Here is a 23368-nt window from a genome sequence, read left to right on the forward strand (position 1 = left end):
ACTGCAATTATCCAGCGCATACAGGCAAAGGAGTTGGATGAGCGATTAAAAGCGCAGTTTCTAAATGGGATAGATATGAGGATCCGGAAGCGTGTAATGAGCAGAGAAGCAAAAACATTCGACGAGGCCTTGGAGGCCACCATAAAGTGAAGAAACTATTGAAAGTCTAACGACACATCCTCGCGGGAGTATTCGAACTATTCGAGGGGAGCCAGAACCATGGAAATCCTTCAAAGATAAAAGGAACGAGTTCACTGCTCCTTCGGAGGACTATCTAGAGAAGTTAGCGGAAGAGATTGACATTCTTCGAAGTAAAGTAGCAAATCTGCAGAGAAATTTGACCCCACAATGGGAAGAAGATCAAAACCAGCAGGAGAAAAGACGTCGGAAATTCCAATCAAATGAGCGGATCCAACGGATTTGCCAAGCAGACTCCTCCTCAGATGATGAGGACAGGTGGAAAGGCGTCATTCAAACCGCAAAAACCCAACCGAAGCGGGAGCCCTTCATTTTAGGGTATGTCAATAATGTACCAGTCAAATTTATCATTAATCCTAACGTAAACGAGACGCTGTTACCTAAGGAAGTAGCCAATAGACTTATGACTAAAGCTCCAGTCCACTTCGGATCAAAAGGGAAGATAAAAGGGTTGAACGGAAAGGTAATCCAAACCATTGGTCTGGTAGTACCTACTTTTAAATTAAGGGGACACAAGTTCTCCATACCATGTAAGATCGTAAGACCCGAAATGGCATTCCCATGTGAGGGTGTAATTGGAAAGGACCTCTTCCAGCAGGAAAATTTGATGCTCGACAGGGACAACGAACAAATTCTTTTGCCCAACGGAAAGGTAGTCCACTTTTGTTCGTGGAAAAACTCCAAGAAGACAAGAGGTAGAACAAATTTGACCAACCAAGCAGACGAAACATCGGTACTCCGCTTTATGCAATCAGCCCCTCGAAGCGGCCAGCAACAATTAGATCCCGCTCAAGTTACGGAAGCGAAAGTCAAGGAACCAAAACGGATCCGAATAATACGTGCAACACCTCCTCCAGCGAATAGAAGGTATGATCGAGGAAAGATAACTAAATCCGAAACCAGATGAATCAACGTCAAGACCAGAGAAGTTGAGTCAAAAGATCTACAGAGCAACAATACCAGATCGGAACCAGAAACTTCTCCAGAGACAGAATTTCGACCATGTTTAGAAAAGTTTATGCAAGTGCTTCGACTTTTAATGATTTACTTTGGTCTCCTCAGCAGACGAAGCCAGTCTGTGGAAGACAACACAGCACGAACAGCAAAAATAACCGAAAGAAACGCACAACGACAACAAAGTTATATCCCACTTCCGATCCATCCCGCGACACCAATGCCGCAAGTTAAGCACCATTCCTTCGGGACTTGCCGTAAATCCAAAATTTTGGCAATGAAATTAGGAAAGCGCATGCTCTAGCATAGGCTTAGCTTCAGGATATTATCAACTTTTTATTTGTAAGAGAGAGTCATTATAACCAATTTTGTAACTTAGTTCTTTATTATTGTGTGATTATTTTGTGACTGGAAACTCATGTGGAAGTGAATCTACACAACGCAAGTCAACACTGCAAGTCCAGTATCCAACCCTGGGCAATTCGACAGAAACCAGCCATAGCGAGTTACCACCGATGGTAGGACCAGGTCAACGTCCAAGTGATTGACGTAGGACATCCGAGGGATTGACATAGCAACCATCAACCCCCAACAGACACCTCCGTCGCTAAGAACTGTGACAGTAGATCAATGAACGTTTCCAAGAACACACTGAGATGTGCTATCGGAAAAATTACAGATTTAGATGTTACGCGTTGAGTTGTTGAGATCGTCACGCGAAATGATATCCATCCAAATTTTCATAATGTCCTTAAGAATTATTTTGTATTCTAGTCGTAAGAATAGAATATCCCTGTCGGTCTGGAGAGAGTGTAAAGCCAAATGTTAAAATTATACTGTCCAAAAGGACATATAATTTTAAAGAAAACCGAGAGTAAATGTGAGCCCGCAGGTTTTGAGGGCATAAATTCGAGAGTTTAAAGGGGGTTCATGACCCCCAAGTTCAATAGGAAATCGATCGGATGTTGATTACACATCTGACCCGATCAGAAAGAGAAATCAAAAATCCAAGTCATCGCAATCAGATCAGAAAGAGAAAACAAAAGTCACGGTCATCACGAGTCAGCCAATTAGTCATCGAACATTGAATAATAGACTGGCTCAATGCCAACAACGATGGTATAAAAACCCGAGCAACTCTGGAAAAGGCGCGATCATCCAGGAAGGTCTGAATCCAGTGTCTCCAGTCCCGGACATAAGACTGATTCCAGCTTCCATAGTCCAGGAGGTCGTTGCATACGGTCATCGGACCACACCTATCAAGGTATATTGACTTTGTAAACTCTCTCCCACTCGAGGTTAGGCACATGACTAATTTGTTGGTTAGAGCGCGATTAGCGATAGGGATATTTTATCCGCATTTTAGCAGTAATTATCTGTATACCTTTATTTTATGTGTATTTTATTGTATGTTCGCTTTTGTTAGTTAATAAACCTGTGTTGTTATTTGTCAAACCTGTCTCCTGTCATGCTAGGACGCCTGTCGACGTACTGACGCACCTCACCACTCACTTTTGCCCTCCTAGCCATCCAACGACAACGAGGTTGGGTTTTATCAACCCATGCAGCGTAAGTGTCAGCGACGTTTTCCCCCTGATCCTCTGCTTATCTCACACTATACAAAATATCTGAAAAATTTACTTATACTAGAGTAGAATGTAATTATTATAAAAGTGCTAAGAGAATTGATACCAGAATGTTTTCTGCTAGATTATTGATCAAATTATTCAGAAAGGTCTGAATAAAACATTAAAATATTTTTCTATTCATTTATCTGATGATTAAAATTTATGAAATGCAGCATTTTAAAATTTACTTTTTACAAGAACTAGTTGTGTTGCTTCAAAAATTATTTATGTTAATGATATTTAATAAGAGATCTATCAAATCTCAAATAATTCTATTTTCAATAAATTAAAATTCACCTTTCCTACTTAATTTGCCAAAAAATTTTTTTATTACTTTGTTTTATGGACCATCGGAGCTTGAAAAAAACCGCCCTTCTATTTGAATTGAGAGACTGCATGACACATTCAATTGTTTTGAGATAAAACTTAGATTGTCCAAAAAATCAAAGCCAAGGTGTAAATAACAAAGTGAATTTATCATCAAAAGTTAGGTACAAACTATGTTGAAGTAACCATGTTTGTACCTAACTTACTTTAACTTTTAAATAAATTCTTGTTATTCACACTTGTCTTTTTTTTATGGACCATTGGAGCTTGAAAAAAACAGCCTATTTATAATTTTTCTCCAATATTAGTAGTAAATGTTTCCAATTTCTTCAATTTAATATTAAAGATTTAATACAGTTTAAAATATCTGTAATTATATCTACTTCACAAAGAATAATAAATGATCTTTAATAAAAGTAACAGAATCTGAAATTTTCCAATTTATCTGAAATAAAATTAAAGTTAATACAAAACAAAATATGAATCATAAGATTTCTTTTAATTTTATCTTGAAGAAAAATGTGATCACTATAAACTGCAAAGTTTCATAATAAATATATTAAATGACACTTACTGCTGAGAAACCATCTTTAGAAGGTGTACTTCCTGGCTGCACATTAATTGTTTGCTTCATGGTAGCAGAAGTGGTAGCAGTAGGACTTGTTAATGCTTTAGGTTTATCCACAGGTTTTGTTGGAATCCGATGTAAATAACCATAACCAATTCCACAACCTAAACTAAGAGGTGATACACAATTATATAAAAAACAATTTCTCATAAAAATTGCATTATTAATTATTTGTTTTTCACATTCTTATGTTAAGAAATGATTAGACTTAGTGCTTTTCTATATACAGTAAAATTTAACAGGCTACCTCTTATTTGGTTTATGAATTTTTAATATTACTTCACAAATGGATAACTATTTTATCCAAAAACAAAAACTTCAACATTTTTAAAAATTAATCTGAGAAAAAAAAGATGATTTAAAATTAATATGACAACCATTATTAAATTAAATTTTAAAATGATAATAGCAACTAATAAATATGCAGAGATATAAAATAAAATCTATTAAATAATAATAATAAAAAAACACAAGTAAAATATATCGGTTATATTTTCGACAAAATGGAAAACAGTTAACAAAAAAACTCCAAATGTTTTGAAAATAAAAAAATCCTATAATCCTGACAGAAAGATAAAAATGCACTGAAAAAAATTATATTTCTACCATCAATATGCAATAATATTTGTTATTTGTCAGTATATTTATTTGCATTTTGTACTTTAATAATAATTCAGTAAAAAAATAATAAACCATACGTCCGTAGGAAGTCCCGATACTGCTGATACTGATACCATATCAATAACTTTCCTTCTATACTTTTGGCTTGATATCAATATCCATATCAATACTATACTTTGGGTATTGGATAAGGTATTGTTACATTTTTCACAGTCAGGTAAGATCTGACAAACCAGATTTTGCAGCCAAATCAGAAACTGAAATGGAATTTTACACTATTTTTGGTTAAGTTTAACATTTTTTTTATATAAGTTTATGACCAAAAATCAATAATTGTATTACATCAAATTTCATTTTCAGAATCTATTTATGCTTAGAGTTCTGATTAGTTAAATATGATGCAGTACTTTGTTTGTTAATCAACTTGGACCATCAGTAATTTTTAAAATTAGCAACAATTTGTATAGACTTGTTTGTACTGACATTTGTAAAAATTGATCATCATAAAGAATTTTCAATATAAAGACACTGTTTTACTTCTTCATCAGTGATTTCTTATCCACCCCATCCCATGTATAGTAGTACCCACAGAGCCCGTTAGCAGGACTGTAGATCTGGGGCTTCTTTCGTGTACGTAAGACAACATATGAGTACCGATTGATATCTGAATCAAGTCACCGGGATTCAATTCTCTGAATTAAGCAACAAAATATTAATTGCTCTGGGGCCCATGCAGTCTTCATTATAATGAGTACATTATCTTCTCAGGAGTAAAACAACTGGAAGGCAACACAATGAACGGTACAATGACATTCGGCAAGATTTCCAGTTTCAATACCTGATGCTAATACTGGCTAGTATTGATACTTTAAGACTGATACCAATACAAATATTGGTATTTTAAAACTACTCATGATACCAGTATCGATATTTTGTGGTGTCAGAACATCCCTAAATGTCCTATATACATGTAAAGATAAAATTATGTTATTAATTTATCTTGTAATCCTTGAGAAATGCAAAAAAGAAAGTTTTGTACAATTTAACATTACTAATTAGTCCACAAAAAGATTAAAATTTGTGACATATGAATACATAATTGCTACTGATATAACAAATTTTTCAGTTCATTTGATGCAGATAAATTAACAAATTTTATATCATTAAGTGAAATTTTTAATTTGAGCAAAGTGAAGCAGAGTTCTTTTAATGACAACTTTGATGTTGGTGTAATAGTTAACTTCTCTGAAACCTCTTAACTAATTTAAATCATTTTTTGCACACAAATAGAATTAATCTTGGTCTAGGTCATGACACAAAAGTATTTTAAAATTGAACTTGTGACAAATATACAAGGTCAAAGTTAAGTCTACAGTAGAGCAAAGTGAGGTGTCTGGCCCACATGCACAAACCTGGTAGGTTTAATTTAACAAGTGAGAGAAAATTAAATATTCATTAACTGCTTTTTATGAAGTGAAAATGGTGGCTACTCAAAAAGAGCAATTAATATTGGAGTTTTTTTTTCTTTTGGAATAAAGAAAAATTACTATTTAAATTACACACATTATATTGAAATCACACAAAAGAAGTAAATCGTAACTGCACAATATTTCTTGTTAAATTTGAAATTATAAAAGTATAAAAATGATCTGTAATAGTCTGAATATTCAAAATTAAAAAAATTTTTAACATTGATAATTATATTTTCAAAATAATTTGAATGCTTAATAAATGTATTTAACATACTAAATGTAGTAAGTAATTCAATAATTATAACTTATAGAATTTCTCCCATAAAACAACTGTTACTTAAATTTTTATGGAACTGAAGAATATAGTGCTTTTATCATCAAAAAATTTTGCTTTCTTTAATAAATAAAAGTAATAATGATGTATTTTTAATATTTATATCTTCATTTGCAAAACTATCTTCTTAAACTGTGATTTATAAAACAATAAACTACTGTACTTATTACTTTAAAATTAAGCTAAAATATGACAAATACTTATAAATAGCAAGTACCAATAGCATTTTACTCGAATGCAAGTTGCACTTTTCAGGTTTTGGTATCTCTGAGAGTAGAATGCATCTTAGAAAAATAAGCACATGGCACTAGAGGTTGCTAATAATTATGATTGAATCTGTCACTAATGTAATACATATATCATTTTAATGATTTTATTAGACCAATATTCCTAATATGTATTTAAGAGGTGAACTTAACTCAATCTCATTAATCCATTACAGTTACATCATAACTACTTTGACAAAAATCAGAGAAAAAGTTATGAAGCATTCTTTCAAAAAATTTTGCATAACTAATGAGCCAAATGACACTGAAGATGATTGCATGTGGAAAGATGTGAGCATCAAATGTAGTATTGATTCAGAAGAGCCTAATACAAAAAGTAATTCAGTTTCTGACTTGACTATCACAAGGAGTGATATACAGGGTGTTTCATTTAACTTGAGACCAAAATATATCGAGAAATACACATCATAAAAAAATGTTTGAAACAAGCCCTTAGTATTTTGGAGAGGGCAGTTCAACCCTACAAAATTTAGCCTCCCCGCCAACCACCTAGGGGAAACAAATTTGTAAATTCCAATGGAAACCCCCATTTTTCATAGTAGATTCAAATTCTATGTCAAAAATTATGTAGGGATTATCTGAAACATTTTTTCAAATCATGGTAAATAACTAATTTTCATTGATTAAAATGCCAAGTCCTTTTTTCAGGAAAACCCAAGTTTTATTGCATAATGATTCCAGACTGGAAGAAAAGTAACTCTAATAGCAAAACATGGGTTTTGAATCAGTCTTTTTGCCTCTCACTTTCAGGCCATCCTGAAAGTGAGAGGCAAAAAGACACTTTCCTTCAATGAAGAATCATTATGTTGTAAAATATGTAGGTTTCCCACAAAAAAAAAAAAAAAAAAAAAACAAAGCTCACATAACTTTTGCTAATTGCATATAAATCATTGTAATTTTAAATCCAAAATGATTGTGACCATCCATATTATCTGAGTTTCTGGTTATTGGAAGTACCATCTGCCCACATTATCTCAGATAATTGGTGTTCTTCTGTGTATAACAAGGTTTGTGTCAAAAATTTTGGCCACATTTATTTTTTTCTAAATAATGACAATGAAAATTTTTCACATCAGTATAGTTTATGTACTGTAGCTTGATTTACTTTTCTACAAAATCTCCATTCTGTTTGATATATAATTACCATCATTACAGAATTATAAAAATTCTTCCGCATTACAAATTTGTTTTGACTGTTTGCATATTCAAAAACAGTTTCAATGATTGCTTCATAATTTTTCTAATGCTGATTTTCAACTGCTTCTTAATGGAATCAAACATGTGTTTATCTGATGGGGCCAAATCTGGATTGTAAAGAGAATGAGTTGTTTTTTTTTATCCAACAATAATCTAGAAATCTAATGAAAAACATATCACAAACTCATCAGCTCTTGCATTGCAAATGACCAATTCCAAAATGCACTGAAATTTCTTTATCGAATGTTGGCTCTTCCTTATGAGAGTCTCATGTTTGTCTTGGGTGATTTTGTTAGAGGCAATTTACAGATGACCACTATGGATTTGATCTGTGATGTCTGTTTTATCATCTTTATTTAACCCATTGTCTGACCCATTTGCAAATATTCATGCAAACTTTTCTATATTCATCTTTTATTTTTTGGTAAATATTGTGAATACCGAATTAAGTCGGTCCGTTTTTAAAATTTCTTTGTTTCAAATCCCATCGAGAGATAACGATCAAAATCAGAGATAACAATCACAAGTCAAAGGATGTACAGTCTTCCGCCGTCAAACTCGCTTCCCTCCTCTCCGGATTTGACTTCTGCGTCACGGAGCCCGAATCATCGCCCTCCGTCGCGATTGGTGAGCTTAGCGGACGCGATCGGAAGTATAAATAGGGGGGAGATCTCTAAGAACGGGGTGGCTGACGTCCGAAGAAGACGAATGTCCCGGCTAAACTCAGTCCCATACGAAGTTCGATTCAAAGACGCCGGAGCCTCCGCCTACGAGCCCGATCCTGCCAGCCACCGCCAGAGAAGACGCCAGAGCCGAAGAACATTCTGCGATTGTTGTCGATAACCAAGAGGTATGAATCCCCCAACAAGTGTGAACTCTCTCTCTCCCGCGATTAGGGATGGGACGCGCAGATTCTCTGTACTAGGTTATCTATCCCAATAAATCTTTATTTGTTCTATACTGACTCCGTTATTTCGAATATCGCCTTAACCTTATCGACGACCCCACACACTTCCTCCACTCGACCTGACAATTAATTACCCGATTCCGACTCGTCGGGATATCAATAAAAATTGCGCCATCCTTGACAGTGGGGTGGGTCTTGCCGACCTGTTCGCCGAAAAGAAGGAGGTACGACTCCGTCCTACCTCCTGGCGTTCCCACAATATCAACTGTAAAAATTTCCTCCTTAACAAGGAAGTTAATCATTTCACACTGTCACCTGCTATTTTTTCACATCATATTACTTTTATCAGCCACATGGAAATATCATTTCACATTATAGAATACAATATATATCTGGTAGTGCAGATATATTGCATTCTTTTCTTGTCAAAGAAAAATACTTAGAAATTTTTGAATTTATTATGTTGTTTATAGTTGTTAGGATTTGAGTAACAGAAATGAATTATTTCAAATTATTACAATAACTAATTATATAATTTCATGTACTGTAAACACTGTAAATTGTATTTACAGAACAAATAAAACAGCTACCATTAGAAAATTCAAAGTATATAATTTCAACACACTAAAAATAAAAAATTTTTAGTTAAATAACAAGTAAAAATTATACTCTTTCCATTTCCGACTTCGAGGATTCTATGAGCCAAAACATGTTTTGGCTCATAGAATCCTCGAAGTCGGAAATGGAAAGAGTATAATTTTTACTTGTTATTTAACTAAAAATTTTTTATTTTTAGTGTGTTAATATTACCACCGATCCCATTGGTTTTAATAATTGATTTTATATATATATAATTTCAGTTTTCACTAAAAATATGATGATAAAGTTTTAATAACTTTTAAATTATTTACACCCCACTATTTATTAGAATATGACTAATACACCATATAGTTAATAATTAAAAATAAAAGACACTATACCTTCCTTCACCACCCCATTGTTTGTTTGGTGTAATTACTACTTCTCGACAAGCATCCATTTCTACATTGTATACATATAGAGTTAACAATTTTCCTTCATGGGCATCAATTAGTGTAAATAAATCTTCTGACTATAAACAAAATATTCTGTAATTAAATTTATAAAATGTTACCTAATTTAAAAATTGAATTAAATTTACCTCATGTAAAACTGAATCAGCTCCAATGATATAATCAGAAAATGGTTTTAGACCAGCTAAATCAGCAGGAGAATGTGGCTGAACATCCTAATAAATTTTATTTGAAAAATATGTTAATGTTAATATTAATTAGTTGCAAAGTATGAGGTAATGTTTAATTCACTAAGTATACAAACCAGTAATTATTAAAACTAGCAATTTACTAAATTCAGAGTGTAACTTTACAGTTCTTTAATATACTTATTACTCAAGTATATGTATGTACACAAACACACATGATTCATTTGTATATTTTTTTACATAGGTATATTATAGCAAACAACTTGCATTCAATTCTAAAATAAAAACTGATATTAATAACAGCATTATAAAATTATAAATACTTACCAAAACATGCCAAACATTTTCGTTTGCACCTTCAAATGAACAGAAACGAATACTGACACCCAATAATCCCTGGCCACCCCATGTGTTTGAAGGAACAATTTCTACATCTCTTATTTTTTGTGTTTTGCTGTTATAAACTGTCATTGTTATGATTCTTTCTACATTATTTTTTAAGATCTCCTTTAATGTATCATTATCTTGATTCTGAAAAAAATTAATAATAAACAAATTAAATAATAAATATTCTTAATTAATCTAATTAAGTTTTAATCCCAGGCAGAGAATAAAAAAAAACTTTTGATCCAGTAACTGGATGCACTTAAAATTTAAAATACTACACTCATTTATAATAGCTTACTTCTACAAGCATTTCTGCTATAAATAAATAAAATGTTTAATATAATCTCAAATACATGAAGCATCAATTTTAAAATTATATCAGTAATTTTAATAATTTCTTATAACTTAAATTACAATATAGTAAAGTAAAAAACAAAACAAAAAACTTGAAGTGGGGCTAAAGCCCAAAATGCATATACATTAAGAATGGTATTAAAATATATTGGATGATATTCTCGCAAGATTCCTTGTCATTTGGAAGAAATGTGGTTGTTTACATTGGAAATCAAAAAATACATTATTTAGTTTTTGAAACTTATCAAGAATTTCTGGATTAAAATATTTTATAATTTGGCTTTTATAAACAAGATCAAGATTATAAACAAGATTGAAAAATTAAACTGCTTTTCTACTTGTTCTTACAATAATTATAGTTATTATTTTCTATAATTACATTATTATATTTAGCATCTGTCTACATCTTCATATTTATATTTTTCTGTTTGACATATAGTATATCAAAAATTTGAAAAAGGAATACTCAATTCTAACACACATATTTTACCCATTTTTACTGAAATAGACATGTCTGCATTTGTAATACAAAAAAACAATCAGCAGTAATCATAAGTAGATCACATATACCAATAATAAATGTTTTTAGCTATACTGTCCAATGGTCTCATCAGTTCAAATGTATTTTGTTGATAATTAGCATTTAATTTAAACTCTCTTTTAATATATAAAATGGCTTCAAAATGACATTATAATCATCAGTTATTGATTTAAGAATATCACCTATTTTATGGCATTTATATCATTTTTCTAACTTGTTGCTTTTTAAATTTTAATAAAATTATTTTAATGTTTTTCTCTTCATAAGAAATCTTAAAATTCTACTTCAAACTCAGGATGCAGCTTAGAATTGAAGAACTACAGTATATGATTATGGTAATCATTTTTTCCAAAATATAATAAATTCAAAAACATGCTAAAACAAATTTTAGAAGATGAAAGATAAATTAATAGTTGTAATTATAAACAAGGTGGCTGTCTAAACAGAATAAACATTATCTCCATAGAAGATAAGTAGATCAAGTCAAATGTCAAGAGTATGCTAAATTTCCTGACTAAAGGAATGTACATCAAGACTTTCTCTGAGTCAAATTGTAAATTCTAAAATTTAAACAAAATTAATTCAGGACAATACATTTCATTATGATAAATACAATAATCAGCAATATTTTATTAATTCAACAATTTTTGACCAAATATACCATTGCAATTATTTTCATCCTCCACACCAACTTTGACCAAACTTCTAATAATTTTTATTTCTGAAAAATTTATCTAAGACAAGGACAATCATGCTTACTGGAAGAGGAGATCAGACCGGAGGTCCGGGTAGTGTAACTGGCAACGCATCCGCACGGTAAGCGGCAGTTGCAGGTTCAAGTCCCACTCCGGTCCAATTCTTTTCGTCCAGTTTAATCTAAAATTATTTAATTAAAATTATTATTATTAAATTTAATACGAGATGGCATCTAACGCCTCCATCTAGTGTCAAATTTATTTGTAATTTATAATTATTATTGCCAAATTATAGCCCAATGATTTATGGCAGTTGATGGTGTGTTATTGCAATGTATCAGGTTTTAGTAAAGATGTTTCTATTTACATCTTAATCTGTGTGTCAAATGAAGAAAAGTTATAAGTATATAAAAAGGCTATAGTGATAGTTAGAGATTAGTCACAAATAGTATTTGCATTTCCTGTACAAGTCAGTGAATGTGTAATGTATTCAAATTGTCAATAATTAAGTTTCAACTTCCAAGATTCTCCCCTACATATTGGAAAACTGGTCAAAAAGCAGCAAACCCAAAATTCTCATAAAATAAATAAATACATAAAAATTTAAGAAAAAGATATTACTATGATTTTAAATGAATAAAATCTGATGTTTTCGGCATTTCGGCCTGATTTCATATCAAAACATCTTATGTCCATACTATACTCACTATAGAAAGGTTGTCAAACCTGTTCAAAGGATGAAAATCTCATTGTATTTTTAAATTGAAACAAAACATTGCCTATTTAAAACAGTTTAAAGTTCCAGCAATGCTTTCAAAACAGGAAAATATAGAATTTGGCATAAAAGCAAAAGATAACTATTTTAAGAAAAACAATACTAGTCAATAAGATAAACCAATCAATTTTTTCCATATCTGGGAGTTTTTAATCATATTATATACATATTTACTGTATACATACATACATACATATATATATATATATACAAAATTATATTTTATTAAATATAATGCCAATAAAATAGCATATCATAATTACCATGATTTAAATAATTTAATACAGTTTAATTATGTTCTATTTCTTTTAATAATAATTTAATAAAAATTTTATCTTTAATCTAAGAATGATAAATTTAGTAAATTTTCTTAAATTTATGACAATGTAAATCAACGAATTTTATGTGCTTTAATACTTACAAGTCGTGTATTTCCAATAGCTACTATAAAGTCAAAGAATGCTTCAAGACCAGCACGATATCCTGGAGAGTTTTCCTGGACCTAAACAAAACATAAATAAATAAATATATATTTATATTTTAAATTAAACTACTTTATGATATTTTACATTTATTGAATAATTAAGCCATGATTTAGTAAATATATCTATTCTTTGAGTAATTTATATTTGATGAAAAAGATATCTTTTTGTTTATCAAAGACGATGAATTTCTTTTAAGTTATTCAAGTATTTAAAATATTTCTTTAAAATCATATGATACCAAATTTCTTATACAAAAATATCCAACAAGACTTTTGTTAAAAAGTTTAAAAAGCAATAAAATAATTTAATTATGATTATAATTAGGAATAGACCAAAATAGTTGTTTGGCTGAATATCAAATAATTATTCAGGCTTTTCTGTTGCTGAATGTCAGCTGATTTATTAAGAACTGCATGAAACAAAAGGCTTAGCATAAAGTGGAGGCAGCATTTCCTATTCAATAATAACTAGAAATTTTCCCATGAAGCATGACAGAATGCTTTTTATGAGAAAGTAGAGATTAAAGTATTGAGAAGAAGAGTAGAGATGTAGCTTGTTAGATCATTACTTCTGATCGGATAATAGAATGTCATGTAGTCACCACGGAGAGATTTTTTTTAAAATTTGTTATAAAAGTGACACAATGTGGCTATCTTTTTTTTTAAAGTTAAAATTTAATAAAGTAGGTTTAAAATATGCCATTTGCCAATATATTTAAAAATGCAACTTAAGGAAAATTCTGTCATCAAGCATGAACTAAATGAGGTCACTGATGTCAATGCAACGTAAGTGTGATCACTGATCCAAAACCAATAAAACATTTATTCTATAGCCAATATTTCTGCAAAATAAGTAGCCTATACTTTCCGTCAGAACATAAAATGAATATAAACAAAATTTCATCTGGATTGGACAAAAATTACAGGAGTTGTAAGGAATTTACATTTACAGACCATGGAGTATATATATATATTAAATTAATGATATTTTAAAGATTAAAAAATAATTATGTGATGAAAAGGAAAAAATTAAATTAATATACTATTTAAGAGTGATGTAAGTTAGATAAAAATATTGCCCAGTTTAGTAGTGTTGTCAGCATGGCAGCCATACGTAATGAAGAATCAAAATACTTTCAATCTTGGTTGCTTGTTGTTCTCTGTTATATGTATTTTCTTAGCGCAATGTTGCCATTGAAAACATATCACATAGGGAACACTTTCAGAGGAAAAAGGTTGGTTTATCAGTGTAAACGGATTTGCATTTTGGGCTTAACACCCCTCTTCAGTCTTGAGATAGTGACAGTTAAACCAACACGACTTGTAAGAAGATATATACATAGTTGAAAAAGGAGCCAAAAGAATTTTTGGCTCCACACACATACACATTAGGATAGTATAATGTGCTGTAGGGTGTGAAATAATTCTGATGAGATGTACAGTACATAGAACATAGACAAGATATGAGAAGTTAAAAAAGGAAGTGTTCCTGTTCTAACCTTTTCCCTCTGAAAGTGTTCCCTGTGTGATATATTCTCAACAGCAACATTGTGCTAAGAAAATACAAAATACTTCACTTGCACAGTACAAAATGTGAAAGAGCTAACAAAATGTCACTATCATGTGCAATATGAAAGTACTATGAAATGGCAATACTAAATGCTGTTCATTTTCCTGAAACTCACAAAAAATATTTCAATATGATTATAGAATCAATAAATAAGTAGAATACTGAAAAGACAAAATATATTGTTTTGTCGGAAGAAAAAAGCAATACATTTTGTCCAAGACAATACTGTAATATGGAACATTCAATGACTAACTTAAATGTAGAGAATACAGAATGTGCTATAAACATCCTGTAGATTTGCATCTATGATTTTTCCAAAAAATTCCTAAAAGATGTAATGACTGCGGGAAAAAGTATTTCAACACATTTCAACTATTCAAGTAAAGCAAAAGAAAAATTGAGGAAAATTCAACTAGACATGAAGGCATCAGTGCATTCTCTTATTCAAGATGTTCCAAACTTGATAAAACTATGTTTGATCATTTGATATATTAGATCAATTAATCAATCATCATCCCATCATGATACATTATGATGAAAATAACAAACTAGTGGAATTAGCTTCTAATGTTCTGAATGTGTTAAGGCCATTTAAAAAACTTGAAACATGGTGCGCAAAGATGTTTCAGTGTTGATTATTCTTGCAATATCAGCACTGATACAGGTCTTACAATTATAGGCAGCAGTAATGACTACAACTGTTCTAAACCAAAATTTAAACATCAATATTGGATTTGATTTCAAAATTCCTTTAATATATCAATATTTAATACTGAAAAATCAATTATAAAAATTCTAGAAAAATACAGAGTGTCAATATAATATTGATACTGTGTATTCATCTAGACCAGGGGTTCCCACCTATTTATTGCACAGGCACCACAAATAGGTTAGGAACCCCTGGTTACTAATGCCAAATTTGAAGATTGTTTACGATTGGGAGTGTAAGATAATCCCAATCATAAACAATGTTCAAAGTTGGCATTAGTAAGTTGAGATCTGATTTTTGATTTTATAATATTTATGGTGGAAAATACAGATTTGACAAATATGTGGAACCAAAACAGGATTTGATTTTGAAGGCTCTTTTTTTCAAAAGATTACACTTTTTATGATAACTAAATTCCAAAAGTTTTTATTCATATCATGAGATTTTAATATGATGTCATTTTGAAAATTGAAAATCTCTTCTTCAATTTTCATTGTTTCTTCTTGAAGAAGTTCTGCTATAGATTTAGCAGCTTCAGTAATGTCTACTTGTGTAGTAAAAGGATTTACAAAAAATGTAGCCACAGGTTAGATAATGGTAAATTGCTGGAATCTACTTTCAAACTGTTTCAAAAGTGTTTTAAGATGAGTAATAAATAAGTCAAGTCAAAATTATTTTCACTAGTCACTTTTTTCATCCTTGGAAAGTGTACAAGAGAATTTTTCAACAGATTATTTATACAAAACAGTATTTTGGCTTTTGAATTCTTTTATAAAGCTAATCATTTCAGCTAGATGTTTATTTTTTCCCTAGAGGTCCAGGTTTAAACTGTTCAATTTTTCACATATGTCAGTTAAAAAAGCTAAATCCATTAACCATTGTAGGTTATCTAATTGTTCAAACATTTGACATTTTGAAATAAGAAATCTCTATCTCTTCCAAAAAATCAAAAATTCGGCCAAGTGCTTTGCCTTTACTTAACCATCTTATATCTGTATGTAAGATAAGGTCAGCTTGGGAAAATTGGTCCTTTTCTAAAAGGGCTTTAAACAATCTGTGTAATAAATGATTTGCTCAAATTTTGTTAATTATTTTAACAACATTCATAACATGTTTAAAGGATAATATTTTGGCACAATGATTCTTGATGTACGATATAGTGATAATATTTATAAAGTTTGGAAAGGATTCATCTTTCTTGCAATGGGAAATGAATCCATTATTGCAGCTCACCATTGCTGGTGCATCATCAGTAATTATTACTAATAACTTGTGTAAAAGCATATTAATTTCTGTTGAGTAATTTTTGAAGATATTATAAATATCTTCACCCCTTGTTCACTTTTGCATTGGTAGTAACTTTAATAGTTCTTCTTTCACACTAAAATCACTGAATACTATTATCATCATTACTGCCAATTGCACTGTATCTGATATATCTGTTGACTCGTTTAATTGTAATGAGAAATATTCAAATTCTTCCAAATCATCTTTCAACTGACTTTGTAAATCTGTTGAAATCACCTGGATTCTTCTTGTACTTGTATTGTTTGATAATGGCAAATATTGTATTGCTGAAATAATTTCTCATTTATTAGAAAGTCCTTCAAATAATGAATCAGCTCCAATGAGAAATGCTTCCTTAATTAGTTCACTTTCTAAAAAGTTTTTTTTTTTTCGTTTTGCCAACAAATAAGAAATTTTAAAGGAAGCAATAGTGGCATTTTTATTTTTATTTACATGGCTGGTAAAAAATGTTTTTAGTTGATTAAATTTTCTTTTTCTTAACTCAGATTTAGGTGGATAACTAACTTCAAAAGAACTGCAATTGGTTTTGTAATGACATTTGACATTGTGTTTTTTTTGTCACTGACACAACAACATTGTTGCATATTAAGCAAATAAATACATTTCCCCTTACTTTCAATAATAAAGTAGTCTTCTTCCCAAACTTTGTTAAAATGATAGGTTTGTTGTTTTTTACTTGGATTACTCATTTTAGGGTAAAATGTTATATATATATATATATATATATATATAAACATTTGTTATATATATATATATATGTTACCGGAAAAACCCGATTTTATGCCAAATTAGTTTGGCGTAAGCGTGTCAGGTCAAACTAGTTTAGAATTATTATTCAAGTATATTAATAGTTAAAATAAAATTAAAAGGCAATCAATTAGATGAACAATATTTATTCAAACATAGTCTACTTAATAATTATGGTAATTTATTAAAATAGACATACATTCGCACTAACCTCTTTAATTCAAATAAATAAATCTGATAGACTTCCTGACAGCAATAGCTGTGAGGAAGTCTACCAGATTCAAATTCAAATAAATAATTCACATTACATATATACAGCTACCACAGCTGACATTAAGAATAGGTTAGGTTAGAACACATGTCCCCACTGTTCCCTATCTTCTAATTGCTGGAACTAGAGATGAGCCACTACCAGGGATGCACGTTCTAACCTATTATAATAATTTGGTTGCTATTAATTATGGTAATTTATTAGAATGGATTAGGTTAGGTTAGAACGCACGTCCCCACTGTTCCTGGTCTTCTGATTGCTGGAATCGGAAACGAGCCGCCACCTTCGATACATAAGGTAACATTAACCCCGTTTTTTATAATTAAGTAGAGTAAATATTGTTCATCTAATTGATTGCCTTTTAATTTTACTTGAACCATTAATATATTTAACCATTAATATACTTGAATAATAATTCTAAACTAGTTTGGCCTAGGCAAAACTAGTTTGGCATAAAATCGAATTTTGCCAGTAACATACATATATATAACACAATGATAATATGTGATGACAACAGTACGAGTTTACGACAACACGTGGTGACAATTAATACTACTAATACAATAGGGTTGCAGTTGAAGACATCATTATAATAGGCGTGATGGATTAGATAGCATGTAGCCCAAGTGTAACCAATTTAGCAAATTTCTCAGTACATCTAGCAAGATTTTAAAAACTAAAGTAACTTTTTATTTTCTTTATTTTTAAGATTAAATTTGTTTTCCCATTATTTCAACACTTTGCCACAGGCACACACGAACCCGCAGTCAAGAGGTTGGAAACCTCTGGTCTAGACTATTGATTTCAGTTTGATATATTGGTTATTGGTACAGCACTACTAATGACTGGTATTCAAACCTTAGCATCAAAACTAAAAGCATCAGTGAAAAAAATATACACAGTGATTTCTTTTTGTTCAATTAACTAACAGCTTTTTAAACACCACTATAAATGAAATTTAAAAAACTATGTTAACTAACTACTCACCACACCAAATATTGTTAATAACCTACACAAAACCAATTATGGTGTGATAACGAAACAACAAAAAAAATGAACATTTTTGAACCCCTTCTGGGCTCTGCATCAGGCTCATAACTGTTCCTAGATGGTTATTCAATTAACGAATGTCGTTTAAATAAAAGTTTGATCATAAGTTCAAAACAATTTACAAAAAAACTACATCGCACATGCACAATGAGTCAGCCTGCCCGGACATAATGAGTGGCTAGAGCGCATTTGTGAATCAACTCTTGCCAGGCCAATGACAAAACCATCTCCTCTTTGAAATTTATGCACATGGCTGTGATGGAAGATTTAAAGATGTGCATAGCCTCTAACCATTTGAGGTGTTTATTGGGAGGCACAGCAAGGAGGAGATTGGCTTGGGTAAAGTCGGCTACTATGTCTGGATCTGTTACATACATAACGAAGGCAGTGGAGGTTCTCGCATAATAAATATCTGCCTGATGTTCTTGTATTCTGATTAGCCCATAGACCATTTAGTAGAGCCTATATATATCAAGTCTATTACATGTATTATCTCTTAAAGAGACACTATACACTCTGGGGAGTCTACTGGGGTTAGGAGGGTCCTTCTCATTACATAGGATATTAAAAATAGTTGGCACCTCCTGAAAGCAAGACGTACCCAGTGTTTCCTGGCAACCTTGGCATATACAGATCTTAGGTACTGGTTAAAGGTAATGGGGATCCATTCTATGTCATTGGGGCTGATTGTCAATTGGCTGGTCAACCCCCTGTGTGTGTGTTGTGAATGTATATGTTGATAACATTGTATCAGCCTAGATGCAACTTTGTGATAACCATGTAAAGCAGCAATGTGTTCTATAGATGCTGTTTTGGTATCATGTGCTTGGGTGTTGGATGAATGTGTGAAGTTCTCTTCTGATTAAGGATTTAAAAGCTGCAGTCTTGTACAAAACTGGATTGCAGGACCCCACCGGAATGTATGACAACATAGATCCTGGCTTATGATACACCGAAGTGTGGATGCCCGAGCATTCCACTCTAATATATTTAAATCCAGGAAGTGCACTTCAGTAGGGTTGGATTGTTCTATCTCCATTGTCAACCTGTAGAGATTGTTGTTAAAAGAATCGACCAAGGCTGTTACATTCAGTACAGTCTTCCAAAAAATAATATCATCAATATACCTCCTATATAACTGGATGTTGGGGAGGACCTTGTTCTCCAACTGTTGCACAACCATTTCACAAAGGTCCCCTGAAATAGGGCTGCCCATGGGGACCCTTCTCCCTTGTGTGTAGATGTTGCCGTTGAATTGGAAAAACAAATTATAGCAAATTAAGTGTGCCGTTTCTAGCCCTTGGTTGTGTAATGCGGCATCCCAAACAATACAAAATAAAATGTCCCTGAGCGCACAAAAGGCAGGAGAAAGCTCTATGGAGGGGTAGAGGGCTTAAAGTCCAAGACCATGATGTAATGTGAAGAGGTGACTTCTTTCAATTGTGTTATAAGCTCCACCAGGCTAGCAATAGTGTAGGGGTATCCTTCTAGGTGGGGAGTGAGAAGGGTGTTCACGGCCTTCTCTAGCTTAGAGGTAGGGGCTCTTGCCTTGTCCACGACAGGGTGGAGTTGATGTCCCGGTTTATGGGTCTTTGCAAAGGCAAACAATTTAGGGACATCAGGGGAGTCAGTTGTATTTGAGTTATATCATGGAAAGACTTTGAATAATAAAGTAATTATGTACGTAAAAAAGATTTTATAACCACTCCCCGATCAACTTAATAGACTTTACATTGTATGTAAGAGAAATGATTATTTTAGATTTGAGAATGTTGTTTAGAAAAATTACAAGTGAGAGTTGCTATTTGATTCCAAATTTTTGTGTTTTGTTCCTTACTTTTGCAAAATTTATTTGGAAAATCATTATGCCTGGACTCAGATTTTTGTGAAATAGTGCAAACTAAAATTTGTATCTAAAATGACTATTATCCTGTTTGTGAATTTTAAATGTTTAAATGCTGAGAATTTTATACTGCATGTTGCTAGTATTATTGAGCTAATTGATACTTATTGCTATATGTCCCATTATTCCATGATGCACCAGTTTTAAATAAATGTAATTTTTATTTAAAATATTTGTCAGTATATGTAATTTGTGAACATTTAAATTACACATTTAACTCAAATCTTATTAACAAATTTTGACTTTTATATCATTAGTGTGTTTCAAACTGAAAGAATGAGTATTCATTTGTAAAAAACAACTTATTGTAATATATAATTATTTTCATAAAACAGATGTTTGATAAAAATATTCTATATTTCTATCAAATATAATGTGATCAAGTTATTTCCTCTATTTTCTAATTTCCTACAGGAAACTATTTTTTAAAATAAAGTTTAGATAACTGCATACTTCTGTAAATGAAGTCATTTAACTGAGAAAAGATATTAAATCAATAGCAGTAAGAAATTAATTTCAGTTATTTAGAATTATCAAATAAAAATAGAAAAAGCCTTATAAATTTATATTATTTCAAAACAGATTTATTTTGATAATTTCATCTAAAATAAAATAATCTTCAAAAAATTAGAGTTAAGCAAATATATATATATATATAACTAATGTTATCATAGACTTAATGCAGTTACAATCAGTAATAGCATGTTTAATTATTAACTTCATCAGTCTTAGAAAAGTAAAAGTATTCAACTAAATATTTTGTGAATATGTAGACCTTAAGTATGAAAACTTATGATATCACAGAATATTTTCTGTTATTTTGATAATGATTATCAAAATAAAATATGAAAATCAAATTGAAACAAATGCTTTTCAGTGTAATAAAATTCATTGACAGACATTAATATAATTAAAATTCGAAAATATAAATAATTTCCACCATTTTATTCAAAATTAGTTAATTGTTTCTAAAATAACTCTTAAAAATAGTCATAAAATAAAAAAGTTAAATCATCACTAATATTTTATTTGTTCTTTTAATTATCCTAATGAAACAAAATCTGTTGGCAGCCATATGTGTCCTATTTTTAAGACTTAGGTGAATCAGCTATAAATTTAATTTAGTTGTTTTGTTAAGAACTCAATAGTAATTGTTAGAATTATTACAGTGCTATGCAGATTTTTAAAATTTATTTCTTGAGGCATAAATAAATTTAAAAAACCATTCAAAAATAAAAGTTTTTATTTTAACTAATAAATGTATTTTTATCATTATACAATATATTCTGTTTAGTTAAAACATTAAAAATGCAATAATTACTCCAAAAGAGGAAGGAACTATTTGAAGAAATAAATCAAATATATGCCTACATCTGTCGTTTGTTTTTTTAATTCTAATTTGCTTTCATTAAAAAATAGAAACAAAGGAAATCTTTTTTGACTTTTCCTTGTATTGTGTTTAATATGGTTTATGAAGAAAATTCTATTAAAACCATAATCAGCGATGGGACAATACCGAAATTTTTCCCAATTCCGCAAAAACTCCAGATTTAAATTTAAATGCAATTATTTATTGTGACATCATCATAATGCCAGGCTACAATTTCTAATCATATTTTTAAACTTATTTAATTTAAAATATATGCTTGCCACCTCAAATTGGAACTGTAGTGTCTTGCCCCTGTACATCATACTTTTCCTTTAACAATAGAGTCATGCCAAGTCATCTATTAACTGCTTTCAGGGGAAAAGTTTTGAATTGAAATAATGTGCCTTCCAGTTTGCACCTTAAGTTTGTATATAGTTAAACAGGGCCTCCTGCCTCTAAGGTTTCCGTATCTGGTCTTGTCTTTCATCTATCTAACTCCGTTTTCGAGATTAAGGAAAGACAGGTGAATGGACTACATTGGGAATTTATAGGTCTACAATTTTTTCAAATTGCAGGCCAAAAAGAATAATACTCTTTTTGTTATAACGTTCTAATCTTTAAATAATAAAGCCAAATGATTGTCAAATTAAATCAAGCTATATTATCAAGCTATATTACCACTATATTATTTTAATCCAGCAATTGTTTGGCTTTAATATAACTATAAAGCTTAGTGATGTTTATAATTTTAAAATAATGTTTGAAATTTTCTGATACTTTAATAACATTAAAGAAATTGAAAATGTTTTTGCAACACCTGCAAAAACAGGAGATTTATGATCTTGTATAAATAATCATAACATAAGTCTTTTTACTGCTTTCAGATATATATGATTCTACTTTTTCACATAAGTAATCAAAATTTCAATTATTATGTTTATACATTTTTTGCACTGTGATTATAGTCCTTTGAGACATATATACATATGTACAGAGTCTAAATTAAAAAATTAGTGATTCTAAATTTTCAGTACAAAAAAAAAATAATAATAAATTTCTTATGATATTCATTCTGCTTTATGCAAAGCCAATCAGGTCTTTTGTTTCTGAGCATTTTAAACCTATGGGGACTACGTTTTGTATGTTAATCTTGTGCCCACATATGACACCATTTCCTGATATACATCATGCATGCAATGATTATAAGCCACCACATTATGGCAAGATTTAGTTTCTTGTAGTGCTGAGTTATCTACAGGAGCATCTTTGAGTGTGCTGTCTGGTTGTGTTTCTTTCGTTTCCCATCTATGGACTAATTTATAGGTCAAGTCCTTGGAGTAGCCATGCATAGTAGTGATGTCTATGATGCAATCCATCTCCTTCTTGGTATCATCTATTTGAAATGTGTGACC

The 23368-nt window shown here is 30.8% G+C and overlaps 1 protein-coding gene across 2 annotated transcripts in view; it reads right to left on the reverse strand.

Moving 5' to 3' along the window:
* The window catches only part of Grasp65 (Golgi reassembly-stacking protein 2), a 41862-nt gene that overhangs the window by 12916 nt on the left and 5578 nt on the right, over positions 1-23368 (reverse strand). For both annotated transcript variants that reach the window (XM_067284200.1, XM_067284199.1), the window contains exons 2-6: positions 12967-13047; positions 10121-10324; positions 9734-9820; positions 9534-9664; positions 3682-3844 (exon numbers count right to left, since the gene is read on the reverse strand). In XM_067284200.1, the coding sequence (XP_067140301.1) occupies positions 3682-3844; positions 9534-9664; positions 9734-9820; positions 10121-10324; positions 12967-13047 (666 nt within the window). The remainder of the gene's footprint in view (positions 1-3681; positions 3845-9533; positions 9665-9733; positions 9821-10120; positions 10325-12966; positions 13048-23368) is intronic.

This window comes from Centruroides vittatus, unplaced genomic scaffold (genome assembly GCF_030686945.1).
Source record: "Centruroides vittatus isolate TY-2023 unplaced genomic scaffold, ASM3068694v2 scaffold_1152, whole genome shotgun sequence".
Classification (NCBI taxonomy): domain Eukaryota; kingdom Metazoa; phylum Arthropoda; class Arachnida; order Scorpiones; family Buthidae; genus Centruroides; species Centruroides vittatus.